Source organism: Streptopelia decaocto, assembly GCF_964273445.1.
Source record: "Streptopelia decaocto genome assembly, chromosome: 20".
NCBI classification, from domain to species: Eukaryota; Metazoa; Chordata; class Aves; order Columbiformes; family Columbidae; genus Streptopelia; species Streptopelia decaocto.
The window spans coordinates 2,585,858-2,604,575 of record NC_138675.1 but is presented as its reverse complement, the minus strand read 5'-3'; the positions used below and the strand labels follow the sequence as shown (position 1 = coordinate 2,604,575).

The window sequence follows — 18,718 nt, the reverse complement described above, 5'->3', positions numbered from 1 at the left end:
ACAGCGGGCACATCTGCCTGTGACAATAAAGCCAAATCTTCAGCAAAATTCCCTCCCTGCCTCAGCTTTGCTTTTCACACCAGCCCTGTTTTTGATGCAGGGCTTATTCCTTACCTATTTATGCCACATCGAACTCAAGGACTAGATGGAATGAGTACAAAAAGCACCGAGTCCACATTCCCAAATTGCCTTTAAATTCACAAATGAAACCAGGCAAGTCTTGAGCTGCCACCCTGCGGATCTCCGGAGACCTCCTGTGGTCACACGAGCTGATTTAGAGCCACCCCTTGGGTCTGGTTCCTGCTCCCTGGCCACCTCCAGATAAGAAAACCAAGACTGGCCTTGGCTCGTTTGCTGCGCGTCACTGGGGCCGCGTTATCACCCCGGGCAGGGCTGATTCACAGCTCACAGGATCGAGGGCACGTGGAAAAACAAGCTGCACAGATTGCAGGGACCGCTGCAAACGACGCTGAGGTGAATTAAGTATAAAAAAAAATGACTAAACCCCCATTTGCAGATTTTTGGGGGCAGGATTGATCCAGCTCATTCACATGATCTGCTCGGCTCAGGGAGGAACTGGCGGCTTTATCCCTTTATCAAAACCTTGGAGATCGGCAAAGACCCCTCTCTCCCTCCCGAAGGGGATACATGCTGGTAGGAAGACGTGCTTTTTAGTTAAACTAAAATGGTACAAATGATGAATTGAGGGGAGGCCCTTGTGTGGCATTTTAACACTGAGATCCAAGGCAGGTCGGGGGACCCAGGCATCACCCCCCAAAACGCAGCATCCTCAGAGACCGGGATGGGGACCATGGCTTTCAGCCCACCGAGGTGTTTCAGAGGTCCAGACGCTGCCTCTCAAATGATTTTATTTATATTCAGAATGCTTATTAAGCCTTTATTAGAGCGGGGTAATCCCGTGTGCTGTGCTATTCCCTCCATCCAGGCTCTGTTGCTACAGGTCCCAGATTTGAAGTGGGAGTTACAATCTCTCTCCAAATCTCCTGCCCCGTGATGATTTTTCCCTTTGTCCCTGGGATCCTGGGAGGGATCGGACACATTCCCCGTTGCCAAATGCCTGCCGCCGAGCTTCCTGCCCCTTCCTACATCAACCCTGGAGCATCGGGCACCTTGCGATGGATTTCCCGCTCCAGAAACAGCAGGGGCTTCTTTCTGGAAATGTGCCACCGCCCTGACACTCCTCTGCCTGACTCAGCCTGTTCCCTTCCCTTGTAAAATAGAACAGAATAGAATAGAAACCACTTTTAGGTGAATCATAACCCAGCCTGAGCTGCGGGTGAACTGCAGCCAAACCTGGTGCAACCCTCAGTGACCTGCGAATGTCCAGGGGGGGTCCCGGGGCCACAGGAGAAATAGTTTTGATGGGGAGAAGCCAGATCTGGTTTGGGGGTGACTGTGATTAACCCCAACCTGCTTCTCAGGGGAAATAAAGTGATTTTTGTTTTTGCATTAGTCTTATGCAGGATAACACCCTCCCTACAGCCTTGCTTTGCTGGGGAAGGTGTATGATAGCAAGAAGGGCCGCTAGTAAGCAGAAATTGCAAAAATTAAGTTGTTTGTGGTTTAAGTTCGGTTTTGGTATATGAAGAGAGGCTTGGATTTTAAAAAAAAAATATATAGAAATATCAAGAACATCATGTTTAGCCTTGGCTGGTCTTGCTAATGATGTTGAGTCCGGCATCTTCTGCCAGGGGAAGGTGGGAGAGGAATAAAGGAGATGGTTTAATTTGGGGAAGGAGGCGGAGGGCAGGCCAGCCAGGGACACCCGCTTATTAATGGACTGTCGCGCTCGAATTGTTTAGATGTAGAGATTTTTATCATGATGATAACCCCACTAATTACTGCTATTAACAATAATCCCGCTGAGTGCTTGTTCTTTCCCAAGCGTTGTGGCAACAGGACCTCAGTCACCCTTGGTGCATGTCCTGGGGGTAAGTCAGTGCAGTCCTCACCTGAGATGGGAAAACTGGGATGGGAAAGGGCTCGGGGTGCTCTGGGAAAGGCTAAAATCCTCTGGGCTTCGAGCACAAATTACAGCAATGAAAGCCAAACCCAGCGCCCCAGGACAGCACGTGCGTCCCGCCGATAAAACCTCCTTTTCAACCCCCAATGGGTGTTGGTGACATCTCGCATTGGTGTCTCTGGTTCTATGTGTCGTGTTGCCGCTTGTCACATCGTCCCATCCGCTGAGAATCTGCAGGACACCCCCCGAGCTGCTCTTCAGGTGTTTAATCCCTGCAGCTTCTCCCAAGCCATTTTGTTTTATTTTATTTAATGAGCAAATACGAGCGTGTTCTAAACCCAGTGCCGTCCTTTAATTATTCTTAATATTTGATGACAAAAAACCTAATTCCTAAATGATGAGGTCAGACATTAAAGGCCCATCTCCTGCGTGCCGGGTCATTACTGTTTCTCTTCCCTCGGTCCGTATTTCGCCGGCTGTCAGCACGTTTGCCATAATGAGCTCGGTGACTGCACCGGCTGGCGCAGCCCACAGGTATTTCCCAGCCATAGGGCTGCGTTACGGGCTGGAAATCATGGCAAACCGGGTGTCGAGCTGTCGAGGAGCTCCACCCGAGCACCTCTCCCTCGGGAACACCCCGGAACGTTGGGAAATGCGACAGGGAGCTGCTTCGACTCTTTGACTCACGCCGCTGACGTCGGGTTTTCTTGCGGCCGCCACGAGCGTCCCCACAGGGTCACGATGGGAGAGCAGAGTGGTCCAGGTTTTGCTTCACCGTGTGTCGTGCAAAACACGTCAGGCTGAAAAACCTCACAGTAAATGAGTGAAAATACTCAGGTTTCTGGAAAAGAGATGTAAAGAGATTAATATAACCTAGTAACGGTGTTCTGTGCGCTGAGCCTTGAATGCTGCTCAACCCATCATGGGTTACAATGTGTTGGGGAACAGCGGGAAAACAAATCATATCGTATCTGTTCCCAAAAGATAATTCTTTGAAAGGTGATTATTTCTATGTTGAAAAAAGACACTTCACCTGTGTGTTTCAGCTTACAAAATCTGACACTTGCCTCCATCTTCAGATAACTGCCCCTGAAAGTATTTATTTATTGAGCTGTTTTAACTGCAAAACAGTGGACAATTTTACTTTTTCTTGTTAAGTGTGATACCTGATAAAAAGTTTAGGAGGACTTGAAATGTGATCCGTGGCCAGAAGCTCTTCTAAACGCTTTGAAAAAACCACATTTAAATTAACGAGGCCAGAATCATCCTGCAGAATGAAAAGCTTCGCCACGACGGGATTGAAACTGCGCTTGGCCATGCACGAATTAACGATGCAGCCTCCCGCAATTAGCCCTGACGAGGTGCCAAAGCAATCGCCGTGCCCTAAAACACACCTGCGGCAGCCTGTATGGGCTTATCGATGCATATTTGCCGCTCTACTCAATACAGATGCAAATATTTGGTTACTAAGGAAGCACCGAACATTGCCACAGTCTCCGAGGAAATCCGACGGCGTGTCTCGGCCGCGCCGCGTTAGTGGATGCTTCGCAGCATCCTTATCTCTCGCTGCATCCCCGTCTCCTGAGGTCACCCACCTTTTTGGGTTGCACCTGGTGCAGAAGCTTTTGTTTCCAAAATATTTACACTATCTCCATAGAGATCACCCCCAGGTGAGAGGAGATGGGCAGGTGCTGGAGTCAACCAGCCGGGTCCATCCTTTGCGTCCCCAACTCTGCTCTTGGGCTATGTGAGCAACATCCCTCTTTTTGGCTTTTTACGGTGCTGACGCACATCAAACCACCCGAATGTGGCAAAATGAGATTGGTTTTTAGCTCTGAAAAAGCGACTGGAGCAAAGGAATCGACCTGCAATGGGAGAAGGTGCTGGATTCCGCAGCAGCTCCTATTTCACGTGAGCCTATAGGACTCATAGAAAATATATTGGAGGAAAAACCCCACAGTTTGAGGTGGAGAAACCTCCTTTAAAGGCAATAAGTAACCTGCAGGGAGGGAAAACTGACAGGTTTGTAACTGCTGATGTAACTCATTCCTACTGCATTATCAATAGCAGCCAACCTGCCAAATATTTTCTGTTTCCGCAGCATGATGCCGTGACTGATGCAATCCTGACACGACCCGAGGGTTTCCCTTATAGGGCTGGAAACGATAACCCCGGTGACTAACCCGGCCCTTTCTCCGCCGAGCGACACCTCGGCGGCGCACAAAGAGGCGCAGCCCTCGCGTCCTCCCGCACCCACCGCTGCGTTCGGTGGGTCTGAGTCACCAAAGGAGTCACCGGTGTGTCCTGACCCGTCCTCACGCACCATCTGGGTTAAAAACCAACCATTTTGGGGGAGGCGGTGTTCAAAATTCCACTTATTTCAGGAGCCTGGTTTGCTGAAATTTGCCCTTATTCAGGCTGGCAGCGCACGGGAAGAGCCGCAGGTGAGCGATACCAATCCCAGTTTAACCACCGAAGCTTGCTGGTTGTTAAATGGCAACCTTGGAAAGAAGCTGCCTCTTATTACTGCAGCATCCAGGGTGAATAAATCCTCTTTTTTCCACCTCTGAGGGTGGCAAAGAGCAAACTCAGCTGGTTGCCGCAGCCCAAGGGTGATGCGGAGATGCTGCTTCACCACAATGTTGGGGATTCAGATCCAAGAAAGACCCCGCTGAGATTATCGAGTGGGTCATTTTCACGTGGGGAGTTTACAGATGTTAAGCCAACGGATTTTTTGCTTGTTCATTTTTGGGGTGGATTGACTGAAACACGCAAACCGTAGCTCACATCAGCCCTGGGGAGCATCACCCCTGCGCTGCACCTCAGCGCGGTCCAGATGTGCTGGCGAAGCTGCTGGGTTAGTCTGGTCTGGCTGGAAAATGGTTACTTTGAAGGAAGACAGACCCGCGGAAAGCAGACTAACAAAGCCCCAATGTATAACCCACCCCACGAAAATTAATACTTTAAAAACATGAAACAGTCACTGAGGTTTGTGAGTGAAGGATGATAACAAAGCACAATAAAAATAGGTGTAAAAGTCAAATCCCAGGGTGCAGATTCCTCAGCTCCAGCCTGCGTTTGGGTGAAGCAACTGAGAGCCAAAATAAACCCAGCGCATTATTATTAGCATCGCTGGGGGTGGCTGCTGTTATTTAATTGCCGGATAGTTTCTGCCTTCAGAAATAGCACTATTTCCCATCCCTTTTCCTCTCTGTCCAAATGGGAAAGGGCTAATCAGTGCTTCATTATTTATATCTGCAATTGGAGAGCTTTCCATGGCCGGAATTGGAGGAATCCCCCCCGGAATGTCCCCGTGTGCGGGACGGCGGCTGCTCAGCTCCGCACTTGCACGAGCCCTCGCCAAACAAGCCAAGCTTAAGCCTAATTAATTGTTGCAATTAATTCAGGATGATTCACTTTTAGGGGCTGGGATGGGACCGTAGCCCAGTGGCGGAGCAGGATGATGACCGTGCGCATCCAAAGCTCGTTAGGAAAACAGCTAATTGATTTAACGACCTTTGGATGGGGCCGTGGTGAATCCATCCTCACCACTGTGGTGGTGGGTGCTGCCTAATGAGCTGCACAATACGCATTGTCTCACCGGGCAGGTACAGAGGCTTTAATTAACTGGCTGGTTTATCATTCCCTCTGATGTTTTCCTGCTTCCTTAAAGGGAATAAAAGGATTTCCCCAGCTGCTGACCAAGTGGTTTCGCTGGGTTCTGAAATCCCCCTGCTCTTCCCAGCACCGCGGCCTGGCAGTGAGGATGCTGTGTGCCTAAAGAATGGAAAACGACCCACATCTGGGAGAAACCTGCTCTCGCTTGGCTTCTGCCGCTAATAATCACCTCATTATTGGCAGTTTAGTCTATTCTTCCACTTTGCAAGTATTGCCGTGGATCTGCGGAGGGGTACACACCATAGAAACGTCTCCCAGTGAGATGCAATTTGGTTTTTCTTTAAAAAGGGCTCTGTTTGATGCAGGATTCTACCCAACACCAGCACTTATAACCATGCCCTAATGATCAAGGTATTAAAGGTGTTTTCCTGTAACCTCAGCAATGAGCACAAGTTACAGTCGCACAAACTGAGGCTAAAGTGTTTCTGTGCTCGGTGAGAGATAACTTTGTCAGGTATTCCTTTGAGTCACCCTTTTAATAAAGCTCCTCCACCCAGTACTTTTCTTTCTTTTTGCAGGAGGTGCTGGGAAAACACAGGCTTGTAACACATTAACAGAGCCCTTTGAAGCGCCTTTGGTTACGGCGCCGAGCGAGACTCGCGGGTGCTGATGGATTTTCAGCAGGTGGATGCTGCTGCCCGTGGTGTTTAATATCAATAAATATTACCTAGCAAAGCACCGTACTTCATTTGAAAAGCTGTTTGAGCGAATAGCATTACTAGAGCTTTACACCAGCGTTACTGAGAGTTTTCTGTGTAGTTTGCTTGCTCGTGAAGCATCGTTCCGATCTGCGGCAGCGCAATGGAGTAATCACATAATTCAATTAAACAATATCCTTTGATTGCTGAGTGGCTCAGAGGTCCAGGAGCAGTAGTTGGGAAATGCTTATTTAATAACTTAATTATTGTAATATCAGCGTTATTTAGCACTTGGGCAAGACTCTGCATTTAGATAATAAAATTCACCCCTTATAATTTAATCTTATCAATTAGGTGACTTCCCCAAGAAACAAAAGCAGCGATAGGCAGGGGCAGGGAGCGTTTCACAGGGCAGAGCGACACTTACTCAATTATTTTACATCACCCAATTAATCTGGGGGCTGGCTGAGGGATCAGAAGCGCTCTTGGACCCGCTAACCCCCCAAAATAAGGGCAAGTGTAGAGTCTTGCATCTAGGTAGGAACAACCCCAGGTACCAGTACAGGTTGGGGAATGACCTGTTGGAGAGCAGCGTAGGGGAAAGGGACCTGGGGGTCCTGGGGACAGCAGGGTGACCATGAGCCAGCACTGGGCCCTTGTGGCCAGGAAGCCAATGGTACCTGGGGTGGGTTAGAAGGGGGGGGTCAGTAGGTCAGAGAGGTTCTCCTGCCCCTCTGCTCTGCCCTGGGGAGACCACACCTGGAATATTGTGTCCAGTTGTGGCCCCTCAGTTCCAGCAGGACAGGGAACTGCTGGAGAGAGTCCAGCGCAGCCACCAAGATGCTGGAGGGAGTGGAGCATCTCCCGTGTGAGGAAAGGCTGAGGGAGCTGGGGCTCTGGAGCTGGACAAGAGGACACTGAGGGGGGACTCATTCATGGGGATCAATATGGAAAGGGGGAGTGTCAGGAGGATGGAGCCAGGCTCTTCTCGGTGACAACCAGTGACAGGACAAGGGGCAATGGGTGCAAACTGGAACACAAAAGGTTCCATTTAAATTTGAGAAGAAACTTGTTCCCGGTGAGGGTGGCAGAGCCTGGCCCAGGCTGCCCAGGGGGTTGTGGAGTCTCCTTCTCTGCAGACATTCCAACCCGCCTGGACACCTTCCTGTGTAACCTCATCTGGGTGTTCCTGCTCCATGGGGGGATTGCACTGGATGAGCTTTCCAGGTCCCTTCCAGCCCCTGACATTCTGGGATTCTGTGAAAATCACCACCCCCGCCCCCCATGCTGAGGCCTCGCTGGGAACACGTGGAGGACATGGGGCACCGCGGGGGCGCGGCTTGATGGAGGGGGCGGAGCGTGGGGCGTGGGTACGGGAAGAGGCGTGGCCATGGGGGCTCGGCGAAAGGTTGGGAAGGGGCGTGGCTTAGCGGCGGGGCGGGGCCTGGCGGCGGGGCGGGGCCTGGCGGCATCGGTGCCCGCAGCCGGGGGCGCGGTGAGGCGGAGCCGGGCCCGCCCCGCCCCGCCGGCAGCTCAGTGCCCGGGCAGTGGCGGCGGCAGCCGCAGGAGCGTGTGGCGGCGGCGGTTACCGGCACCGCTCCCCCTTTCTCCCCTCAGCTCCCCTCAGCGCGCGCCCCGGCGGCCGTTAGCGGCTCGCGCGGTGCCCAACGGCCACTCCGCCTCAGCCGCGGCGACCGTTAAACCGCCGCTTCCGGCCGCCCTCACCCCTCACTTCACCTCAGGGGCTGAGGCGGCCGCCGGGCGATGAACTCGCTGCTCTTCGGGGAGATGGCCCGGGCCTTCTCCCCCGGCGCCGCGGCCGCGTCCTGCCCGCTGGGCCCCGGCGGCGGCGGCGGCCCCGGCAGCCCGGTAGCGGCGGCGGGGGGCCCGCCGGTCACGGCGGCGCTTCGGAACGACCTGGGCTCCAACATCCACCTGCTGAAGGGGCTGAACGTGCGGTTCCGCTGCTTCCTGGCCAAGGTCCACGAGCTGGAGCGGCGCAACCGGCTGCTGGAGAAGCAGCTGGCGGCCCAGCAGAGCGAGCGCGACCGCCGCCTGCGCTACAAGACCTTCTCCCGGGACCAGGCCGTGCAGACGGACGGCGGCATCCGCACCCCGCTGCTGCTGCAGCCGCCGGGCCCCGGCCACGGCTCGGCCGCCGCTCCCCTGGCCTCGCCGCCCCACTACAGCCGCTTACCGGGCACCATCTGGAGCTACACCCAGGTGCGACGCACCGGAGGCGGCGGCTTGGAGACGGTGCAGGGGCCCGGGGTCTCCTGGATCCATCCGGACGGCGTCGGGGTGCAGATCGACACCATCACCCCCGAGATCCGCGCCCTCTACAACGTGTTGGCCAAAGTCAAGCGGGAGCGGGATGAGTACAAGAGAAAGTGAGCGGCTGGGGGGGGCGATGAGCTGCGGGAATTGGGGGGGGGGATGCGGGCTGATTGCTCCTGCAGTGCGGGGAAACGGGCTGGGCCTTCCTTGGGGTGTATGGAGGATTTGGGGGGACCCTTGGGGACATGGGGACAGGCCTTCCCCCGCCCCACAGCCCCCTACCTGGGGAGGATGCTCCCAGGGGCTTGGGGAAGCGTTTGCACCTCAGCTTGGCACCCCAAAAAATTGTGGGGTCCTTCCCTGGGAGCCTGGAGAGCCTTGATCTTAACAAGGAGCATTGTCAGCTTGACTTGAAAAAACAACAAAAAATTTGTAAAAATCTCTTTTTGGCGGAGGGAAATAATCTGTTATTAATATTGCATTGCATTGTTACTCCTAAATTTAGCTCGCCTTCATTTTTCTGGACTAATCACTCTGGTAGTCGGTTTTGTGTGCCAGCTCTCTGAAATTAGCTCAGTGCTGCAATATTTGGGTTGCAAATACTGCAGGGGAAGGTTTGTGCTCCAAGATGTTCATTGGAATTAGTCAAAACAAAAGCCCTCACGCCAGCCTCGGTAAACCCTGCTAATCTGCAGGTTTCTCTCAGCCTGTTGGGAAGCCCTGGGGTTTTTCACCCGTGTTTTCATCCCCCGGGGATGGAGAGCGTTGGCTTTGCTGTATTCGCCTGCTCGGTGTGGCTGTGGCAGAGATGGAGGCCAGAGGAGAGGGGAGAAAAAAAAGGTAGTTGGGATTCTGCAGGAGATTCCTGCATTGTCTGACGAGCTGCTTGTCCTTCGGGGCTGGCGTGGGCACTCCTGTTACAGAATTTTGTTATCTTTAGCCTTAAAACGCGTTTCCTCCTTTCCCAGCCTTGTGTATATATTTTTTTCTGCGGAATAAATCTAATCCTCCTTTTTTTTCTTCCTGAGGCAGCCGGCGTTTCTCGGCTCTGTGGCCTGTGAAGCGTAGCTGAATTTCTTCTGTCCAGGGTAACAGGACTGCAGTGTGCTTTTTCCATACCTCTAGTTCTAACAGACCTCTTCTTGTGAATTAACTCTGTTTAGAGAGGTTTTCTAGGCCAGCATATGCTTAATTTCTGGCCTATTAACTAAAGTACTGTCTACTTTCAGTGCATCTTAAAGCCTGCATGCCTTGGTTGCTCTGTGCTTTGTGGCTGGAACACCTACTGAATCTGAGTGGAAAAAGATATTTGCCTCTTTTTTCAGTCTAGAATAGTGGCTGTCATCCTGGCACGGGGTTGTTTGTGTTTTTGTGGTGGGCACCAAGGAGATGGGAGTAGGAAGTTGCGCTTGGTGGTGGCTTGGTGAAGGAAGATGTGTGTTGGGTGTTGGTTATTTCACCAAAAACTGGGGATACTTCTCCCTTTTTAATGGATATGTGATGTATTTATTTGTTTCTTGGGGAAGAGGAGGCTTGTGGGCCATTTAAGTTCAGTCTTTCCACCGATATATAGTTGGTTCTGTCTGCTCTACTTCCACTTGCTCGTGTACAGCAAATTTTCAGCCCAGAGTCTGTATTGAGATGTGACTGCTGGCACATGGGGTTGCATAAACCAGATAAATTCCATGGAGCAAAGGCGACCACAAATCTGATTCTCACCACCCTTCCTGGTCTTGAAACAGGTTTTTCTCCTGATGCTTGAAAATAAAATTTGATTAATACATATCAACACATATCACATTAGCATTATATCCGCGGTGTGTCTTTTCTGGTCCGTCCATTACTATGTAACTGGACTGATCATTCCACTCTTGTGTGACCTTCACTGATCAGATGGGCATCACACGTGAAGCTGTTTTGGGGTAGTTTGGCTTTTTCATTTGTGGTCATGAGCGCACTTTTGCACGCTTACAGAGTAATACTGTTGTAAATGTAATTCTGGCAGTCAGAGTAGATTAGTCAATTCGATTTCATTATCATGAGCTAATAGGGTGTTGCAGTGTTTGTCAGCAATCCTGTAAAGATTGCTACCAATGTTTTCTTGTTTGTTTTTCTTGCAGGGAAGGGGTTCTCTGTCCTGGCTTGTTTGTGTGTATGTATGTGTATATAAATACGTACTTTGGGTGTACCGTATCTTGCTGTGAACCCTTTGATGATTGAGGTTTATTTAGGGAAATGAGCTCCAAGTGGAAAATGAGCCTCGTGCCCGTCTCCTGACGGTGCTGTCGGGACCTGCAGAAAGTTAAGTGCGTGCACAAGTTTCCAAGGCAGGCTTGGGATCTTGCAAAGATAGGCGCGTGTTTATCACCAGGGCGGCGGTGGGTCTGTGAAACGGCACCGCTCCAGATCGCAGAGATCTCCGTGTTGGAAACACCGCGTTTGCAAGGTGTGTTTGGGTGGTTTTATGCACTCTTGTTGTTTCATGCAAGAAAATAACCATTTTGTGTAACTGGAGAACCAGCAGAACACGGCAGCCTTTTTGAAGCCATCAGGTCTTGTAGCCTGAGCAGTAAGTCATCAACTCCATGGTTCTTTTTCCTTTCCAGAATGACCACTTAATTAAGGAGGTCACAGCCAGCAAATGCTTCATGGTTGAACTATTTGGCTAGCAGGAAAACACCAGGCAGATGATGACATGGCCCAGCCAGTGAGTGCTGCTCAAGAGTATTCTTCATTTCAAAGGCATATGGCTCATACGTGATGTGTCTGTTGTTGATGAATGCACAAACTCATTGATGTCATACTGGTGAAGTGAAAAGTGCCATGGTGGAATTCAGAGGTGAAGGAATTCCTTTTGTTTCCTCCCTTTTAAAGGCAGCTTTACTGCTGCTCTTAAAAACTGCACTGGAAGATCATCTAAGATGTTCTTTCCAATGAAATTCTGTCTGTGCAATTTGTGGAATTACCAGTGGCTTCATTTCAGGAAAATGTGTAAAACTCCTTTGTCTCAGCTCATAAAATGTATTTTTTCTTGGACCGTCCTAACACAAGAAACTGCCGTGGAGTTCTGGAGTCTAAAAAACCCTGGAGCACAGAGTCAGTACAGCACCTAGATTGTATTTTACCCACGGTTTTGTTTGTATATGAAGTACAAATGGGAAAATACCCTCCCAAGGAACCCAGCAGAATATTTCAGATGAAAAATGTTATTTTACACAAATGGTATATAAATGTGAATCTTTTTCTACTTAGAGTGTTATCTTAATCTTATATTTTTTTAGTAACAATCACGATTTTACACTGTGGGAGTTACCAACTGGAGGAGATTTATGGGAAACAGGAACTTAATTTTAATTTTTCTTCTTTTTTTTCCAAACTGTGGTAGCATCTAGAAGAGCTTCTGGCCATGGATCAGATTCCAAATTCTTTATAACTTTTTATGGGGTATTATCCTTTTAACAAGAAAAAAGTGAAATTGTCCGCTTTCTTTGCAGTTAATCTAGCTCCATAAATAATACATTCAAGGGACAGTTATTTGAAAATGGAGGCGTCAGATTTTGGACATTGAAACACACAGGTGAAGTGTCTTTTTTTGTCGAGATAGAACAAAACTAAATAGGCAAAGCACAGTTGATTTAGAGGTGAGATTAACCAGTTGTGGGTTTTTAAACAACCAGTGTCTGAATCCTGGATCTCCCCATCCCTCCAGCCACGAGTAACCAACCTCCTGGGTTGAATTGCAGGGGACTGTGCGTTACCGCCGTCTGTTTGGGTCATTTAGAGGCAAAATGCTCTTTCTGAGGATCTCCCCTGAAGATGTAAGCGCATCTCTGTGTGTCATGACAATCCAAATGCTGCTGCGTGTGGCCGCCGAGGCTGCTGACTCGGTGAAAACCCGCCGCAGTCATTCCCCCTTCTGCCGCTGCTTTTTTTTTCCCTTTTAGCTGCAAGATGTATCTATGGAGAGCTTTAGTCTGAACACTTGACTAGATTTGTACATTATGGTTTCAAAATTGGTCTTAATTGGTGCCGATATTGAGTCTGCCAGATGTTAGCCGTCTTTTCCAGCGGAGACTTAACTGTTACTAAGGGTTGAACTGGAAATAATTGTTTTACCTCAGGATGGTATTTCGTTTGGAAGATTAATAAAGTCCACTTGAAAAAGAGATTATCTTAAATTTGCTGCAGCTGGAAAGGACAAAGATTATCATTGTCAAAGGCAACGCGCGTCAAAACGAGCTGGATCTCGTTTTTTTTAAAGAAGGGAACTTAATAAAAATGTGCTTAAGATAAGCCCTGGAGGAATGTCTGAAAACTTTTAAAGCTAAAATATCAGTGGTAACAAGATGCAAATGTTACGCATAGACCCAATAAAAAACAAATAATTTTTTTATCCCTGTGGAAGAATGTAACCAGCATGCGAGACTTGTGTCCGTGTTTCAATTGGTTACAGAGCTGGTAATAATGCAGTCTCTGTGTAAAGCCACATATATATATATTTAACTCTGGTATTTCTGCTGTTCTTTTTGTTTTAAAGGGGTCGTTATGTTTCAGTGTGGCTTTTCACTGAAATTTAGTGTTCCTTTCTGCCCCCAAAGCAGTCACGCAGCCATTAGAAATTTTTGGATACCCCTTATGAGATGTGGGGTTTGATGTTAAATGTTCCTTCTGGTGAAACCTGATACTGAGTCTTGAAGAGTTTTTTTACTTGCACTGGGAAGACACGAATTTTCTCTGTGAAGATCGGATAAAATTGTCTAATGTGAGAACACTTGGCTGTATAACAAAACTATACATCCCTTAGAACTGTTGCTTGGAACGCTGTGCTGCTCGGAGCTGTGCAAATTAAGCACTACAAGAAGAATGGGGTTTGGTTGTCAGACATTTTTCTTTCAGTGGTGCCATCTTTGCTTTTCAAATGCTGCTGCCAAGACATGCATTTATGATATACATGAATATCTGGAGCACGCTACTGAATCTCCAATTCATTTGTTTTTTTCCCCCTGGTATGACTAGAAATTGGGACTTGTGGGTTGTAGTAATGTGGGAGAAGGTTGGGAAGAGAGGAGGATATTTCCCTTTGATCCTGCTTGTGAACAGTGGGATTAGGGCTGTACTTGTTAAATATTTGAGTAGATAAGTCTGTGTGTGTGTCTTTCTTAAACTGGCTTGTAATGGGAGCAGCCAGGGAGGGCTACAATATGTTAGGACTGATTGGAAATAGCTGTCTTAGCTGTGCGAATTAACTATTTATTCTGAACTTTATCTTTGGCTATTAGCTCTGAATGCTAATTAACATAATGAACTTGCAGATGCACTAGACTGGATGCGGAGAGAAAAATCCCCACGTTGTGTTGTGGTAAGAGTTTCAAAGAAACTTGGGCCAGGACCCGGGCTGCGTTCTTCAAAGAGCAGCTTCCTCTGGTGCGAGAGAACCACAGGCCTTTCTGTGTACGGTCTGGATTTTACCTTTTGATTCCTCCTGTGACTCATGGTGGGAAGCATCGTACTTTCTGGAAGCAAAAAGAAACAGACTTTCAAAGCTCAGCTTAAGTGTTGAGTAGGTCTGGGAGCAAAACCCCCCAAGTAGCTCTGATCTTAAACCCAAATCATCTCTGGAGACCCTTGCAATTTAGGGCTGAGGTGAAAACAAACATAGAAACAAGTTCTTTCTAGCTCTTTGTCATCTCTTTCGTGGCAGTAACGCCGTTTGAGTGCTGGGCTTGGAGCTAAAGAAAGCGGCGAACCCACGTACGGCTCCACAGCTGCTTTTTTGTGGTTGAAGGTTTGGTGGTGATGCTCTGCCAGGTCTCATCTTGGCTTCCTGCGTATTCTTTGCTGTGACTACATTTGTTATGTTTTTTTAGCTCTGCTAGAAATATTCACAGGATGTTGCTCTTTATGTTTTATGTCTCCATCTTAATGTTTAAGACCAACCTTTTAGTTTGTAGAAGAAAGGAAAAGATTTCTTCCAGTTTGGCCTTTTAAAAACTTCACAGTCCGTATCTGTGCACTATTGAGTCTCACTGAAGCTCTTCTGCAGCCTTGTGACCTTTCTGAACTAAAAATTCTCTTGTTTCCAGAACTCTGAACTGATCAGTAATAAATGGTAATAAAAGGTAATAAATGGTTATAAACGGGACAGGACTAATTTTGCTTGGTAAACAACACACAGGGAAATCATATAGTGCACGGCTGTGCTTTAAAAGAGTTTTCAAATTCCTTTCTGCTACCCCACCATACACGTGGCTTCTATACAGTATTTGCTACATTTTACTGTCTCCAGTTATGGTTTTTATTACCCTGGTCATGTTTTTTGCAAGTTTCTACATATGTACCTCCCACCTTTGAAGAGAAGTAACATGTCTCTACTTAATCATATATTTAGAACAGGGGGAAAAACAAGAGCATTGTAGTATGGCGATAGCTGATAAATCACTGAATTTCAACTGTATCATTCAAATGTGTTGGTTTGGGGTTAGATGTGAATGGCTGTAGCCAGTGACCTAGAGGAGTCGTCGTTTGGGAGAGTGGGATTTGTTGGTGGTGCCAGAGAAATAAGTGATGTATGTGGTGTTTCATAACCCCTGGCTGCCAGCTCCTCTAGAAGCAGTTTTTACCTGGTCTTTCTGCTTCAGAGTGGGCTTGAAGGAAAACGAGGGGATATAACAGCACCTGGATTGCCTGGGTCGTGCCAAATTGGTGAAAACGTCGGAACAATTTGGTGATTTTTTCCAATGCTGTTGCAGAAAGTGGCAACTGGGAGGCAACTTTTACCACGATTGGATTAACATGATGTTTGCTTCCAAAAGCCTTTTAAAAAATGAAATTAGCGTTTGTTTAAAATACATTAAAAAAGTGTTTGGGAATCTGTCTTCTGCTTTATTTGCTGGGAGTGGTGTTGATCCATGTGCAAAAATGACATCAGCTCTGCCTCTGGATCTACTTCAATAGCGAGAGCATCAAGAGAGCTGGGAGAGAATGGTGCCCTGCGCCCATTAACGATGAGTCCCGCTTATTAATGCCCCAGAACATGGGCTGGTTGCATTGTTTCTGTGTGAAAGTGAATCATGGATGATGCATTTCTCCAGCCTTTTGTTCCAGCATTTCTACTCTCCAGCTCATCTACACGTGACTTGGTGCTTACGGAGCTCAATTTGGAAGCGTTCTGCCCGACTCCATGTATCCTGCTGCCCCAAAACGTTGTTAATTTGAATCCCCTTCCAAGTAGATGTTGGGACTGAACCTAGACGCGTCTGCTTTCTATGTCATGGCTTCGAAAATCAGCCCACTGCTGCCTCTTGGAGCTTTTTCTCACTAGAGAAATGTTCAGTTCTCCCTTTTTTGGCTTTTTCTGTTTGGCAACCACCACCATGTGTTGCTTTAGAGAAGGGTTTTAGTTGTGTTGGTTGAATGTGTGACTTGCATTGCTGCTCTTCGTAGTGGGGGTCCAAATAGAATGTCCAATCTGATGCTAATTTTGGTGGATTTATTCTGAATTTGCACTGAAATACAGTCAAAAGCAAAACGTGACTTTAGAGCCTGAGCATCAGTTGCATGTAACTGTATAAATCTCTTGGTGCTGTGGACAAGCCAAACGTTTTGATTTCCCAGCCTTGAATGGTTTCACAAATCTGAACAGGAATTACAAAGCGAAGAGGTAAGCTTCTGTATTGCACAGTTATGGGTACACGGGTGTGCGGCTGCATTTCAAACCCGGGTTGCTTTGAAATGCGGGGGAGTTGTATATAAGCAGAGATCAACACTGATTGAAAGGCATGACAGCTCATGGACCTTGTATGAAAAAGAGGGGGAATTAACCTTGTCCTCTTTATGTGGGCAAGAAAACTCATTAATTTACAATGGCTCATGACACAGAGAGCAGGGGTGTTGAAGGAAGTGAGGATTGGATCCCCCTTTACCATTAAATGCAGGAGATGTGTTTAGTCCATGCACTGACTCATGCTGGAATTAGAGATCAAAGGGATCCTGGCTCAGGATTAATTCCAAATCACTGCTTTCAATGGGAAATATATTTCTGTCTCTGGATTCCTACAGGTAAAATTTGTCTACATGTCTCTGATGGGAGAAAATAGAACTATGTCATTTTTTTTAAATGAAGCTTTCTCTGTTACAGAGAACAGAATTTCAATTCAGCAGGCCCATGTCTGTTCAATCATAGCAGTCAAGTCCTGACAAATCAAATCTAGTTAACAAAAATTCTAAGTATTAGTCTAATTTTATATAGTTCTATAGAATGGCGTGGATGTGTTAATATTGAATCATAATGGGAATATTTTAAGGGTTCAACAAGCTCTTGTCACTAAAACTACAAGAAAATTCCCCCTTGCATGTACCCAAATTAAAAAAAATAAAAACCTTTATTGCCCCTTTGAACCTTTTCAGTAAAGCGTCGACCATATGATGAAGAATTGGCCAGTTTGGATTCTGTGCTTAACCCTTCTACTGATTTTTTTTTTTTTTTTTCCCCAAATGATTATACCAGAATAACCTCACTTTTGACTGTTTCTGTCATCGCTGCAGTTTTGAAACCCCTTTTCCTTTATTTTTTCCTTTAAAGAAAGGGAGAAAAACAATGCAAAGCACTTAAGAACTCCTTAATACCCTGGAAAATGTTCTTCCACTAATCTGTATTCTTCAGCAGAGCGCAGAACTGCCGGCTGCCAGTGGGAGACCAGCTTGCTTGTTAAAAGGGACAAAGTGACCCTGGGAATGAAGTCCCACTTGCCGAGGTGCTGTACAGCATTTTATCCTATCGGGAATGGCTGTGGGATGTAAGGAAGGTCATTTCGCGATCCCTGTCCCTGCACACGGCAAGCTCCTGGTGGCAGCCTGTGATGAAGCTGCAAATAAACCCATTTTCCTTTGTAGCTTCTCTTCCCCTTTTGGGCATTGGATGCTTCTATCCATTTATATGCAACACAGTCACAATCTTCCCTGTTTCAGCAGCTGGAAGGAATGATTTATTGTCTTCTCTACTTATTATTTTATATAGGGGATTGTAGGAGCATCGTGATCATCAGTATGGCAATGGGTGCTGTGAATGAGTTGGCCATGCACTGAATTAATGTCATTGTGTTGCTGCCCTGAAAAAGATGTCAACCTGGTTGTTTCAGATGTGTACCCTTCCTCTGGCATTCGGTGAATTGTGATCTTTCTCCTATCAAATCCCCAGTGAGGTACAACTCTAGACCCATAGGTAGGGATTGTTCCCCCTGAGCTCGCGTGGGCTTGGATTTAGGTGAGGTTTGGGTCCGTGACTCAGCCGAATTCTCCTGTAATTGCAGGGCAGAGGAATGAGGTCACTGTCTGTCACTGTTCCCTCTCACTGGCCTTTTGCGTTAAAACCGAGTTTATACTGGAACTCCTGTCCATCTCTTCCCTTCCATAAATAGCACAGAGTTGCTGCTGCTAGTAGTTCCTACCCCCCCGATGACAATTCGCAGTGTTTCAGGCTGCCTTAAAATTTTAAAAGTCTCTTTTCATTCTTTGCCTGTGAAGTCAAGTCCTAAACAATTATCTTATTGGGAATTTATGCAGCCGAGACAGCAAAAACAACTATTATGTTTGTGTGCATTTAAGACTCATCTGCCTTTGTACCGATATTTTAAAATGCCTAATCTTGAATTTTATATCCTCCTAGCTGTCGTCTTTATTAATTCGCTTCCATCTAAATGGCATAGTATTGTCGTTTAATGGTAATTCTGTAAAGGCTAGTCACCATAATTAACTAGAAATACTAAACTATATTAATCTGCCCATTGTACTACAAGTGATTAAAGCAGCTTAACCAGGGTGAGGATTCTTCCATTTCTTGTGAGGAGTACTGTGTATTTCCTCAAGTGTCATAGCAGCCTTTGAAGAGCAGTTTATTTCTTACCCTTTGTTAATACGTGTGTTCTTAGAATCCTGACACTGGACATAAAAGCTATGCCAAAGTATCTTTACCTTTACAAAGGTAATAAAACTCTAAACATGTAGATAAGATAAAGGACACACAGGAGCGCTGTTGGGAGGATTTGCGGTGTACTCGGTGTGTATCTCACCTGCCTCCTGAAAGCAGATAAGCTTTATCTCATTTCAATGAACAGTTTCCTTGATCTCTACTAGGTTCAGTAAA

At 47.4% G+C, this 18,718-nt stretch overlaps 1 protein-coding gene across 3 annotated transcripts in view; it reads left to right on the top strand.

The window, feature by feature from the left end:
* Positions 1-7,848: 7,848 nt before the first annotated feature.
* IFFO2 (intermediate filament family orphan 2) overlaps positions 7,849-18,718 on the top strand; it is a 41,095-nt gene continuing 30,225 nt past the window's right edge. For all 3 annotated transcript variants that reach the window (XR_014185767.1, XM_082069656.1, XM_082069655.1), the window contains exon 1: positions 7,849-8,690. Coding sequence is in view for 2 of the 3 variants with exons in the window: in XM_082069656.1 (XP_081925782.1) it covers positions 8,065-8,690 (626 nt within the window). In the remaining variant the exon portion in view is untranslated. The remainder of the gene's footprint in view (positions 8,691-18,718) is intronic.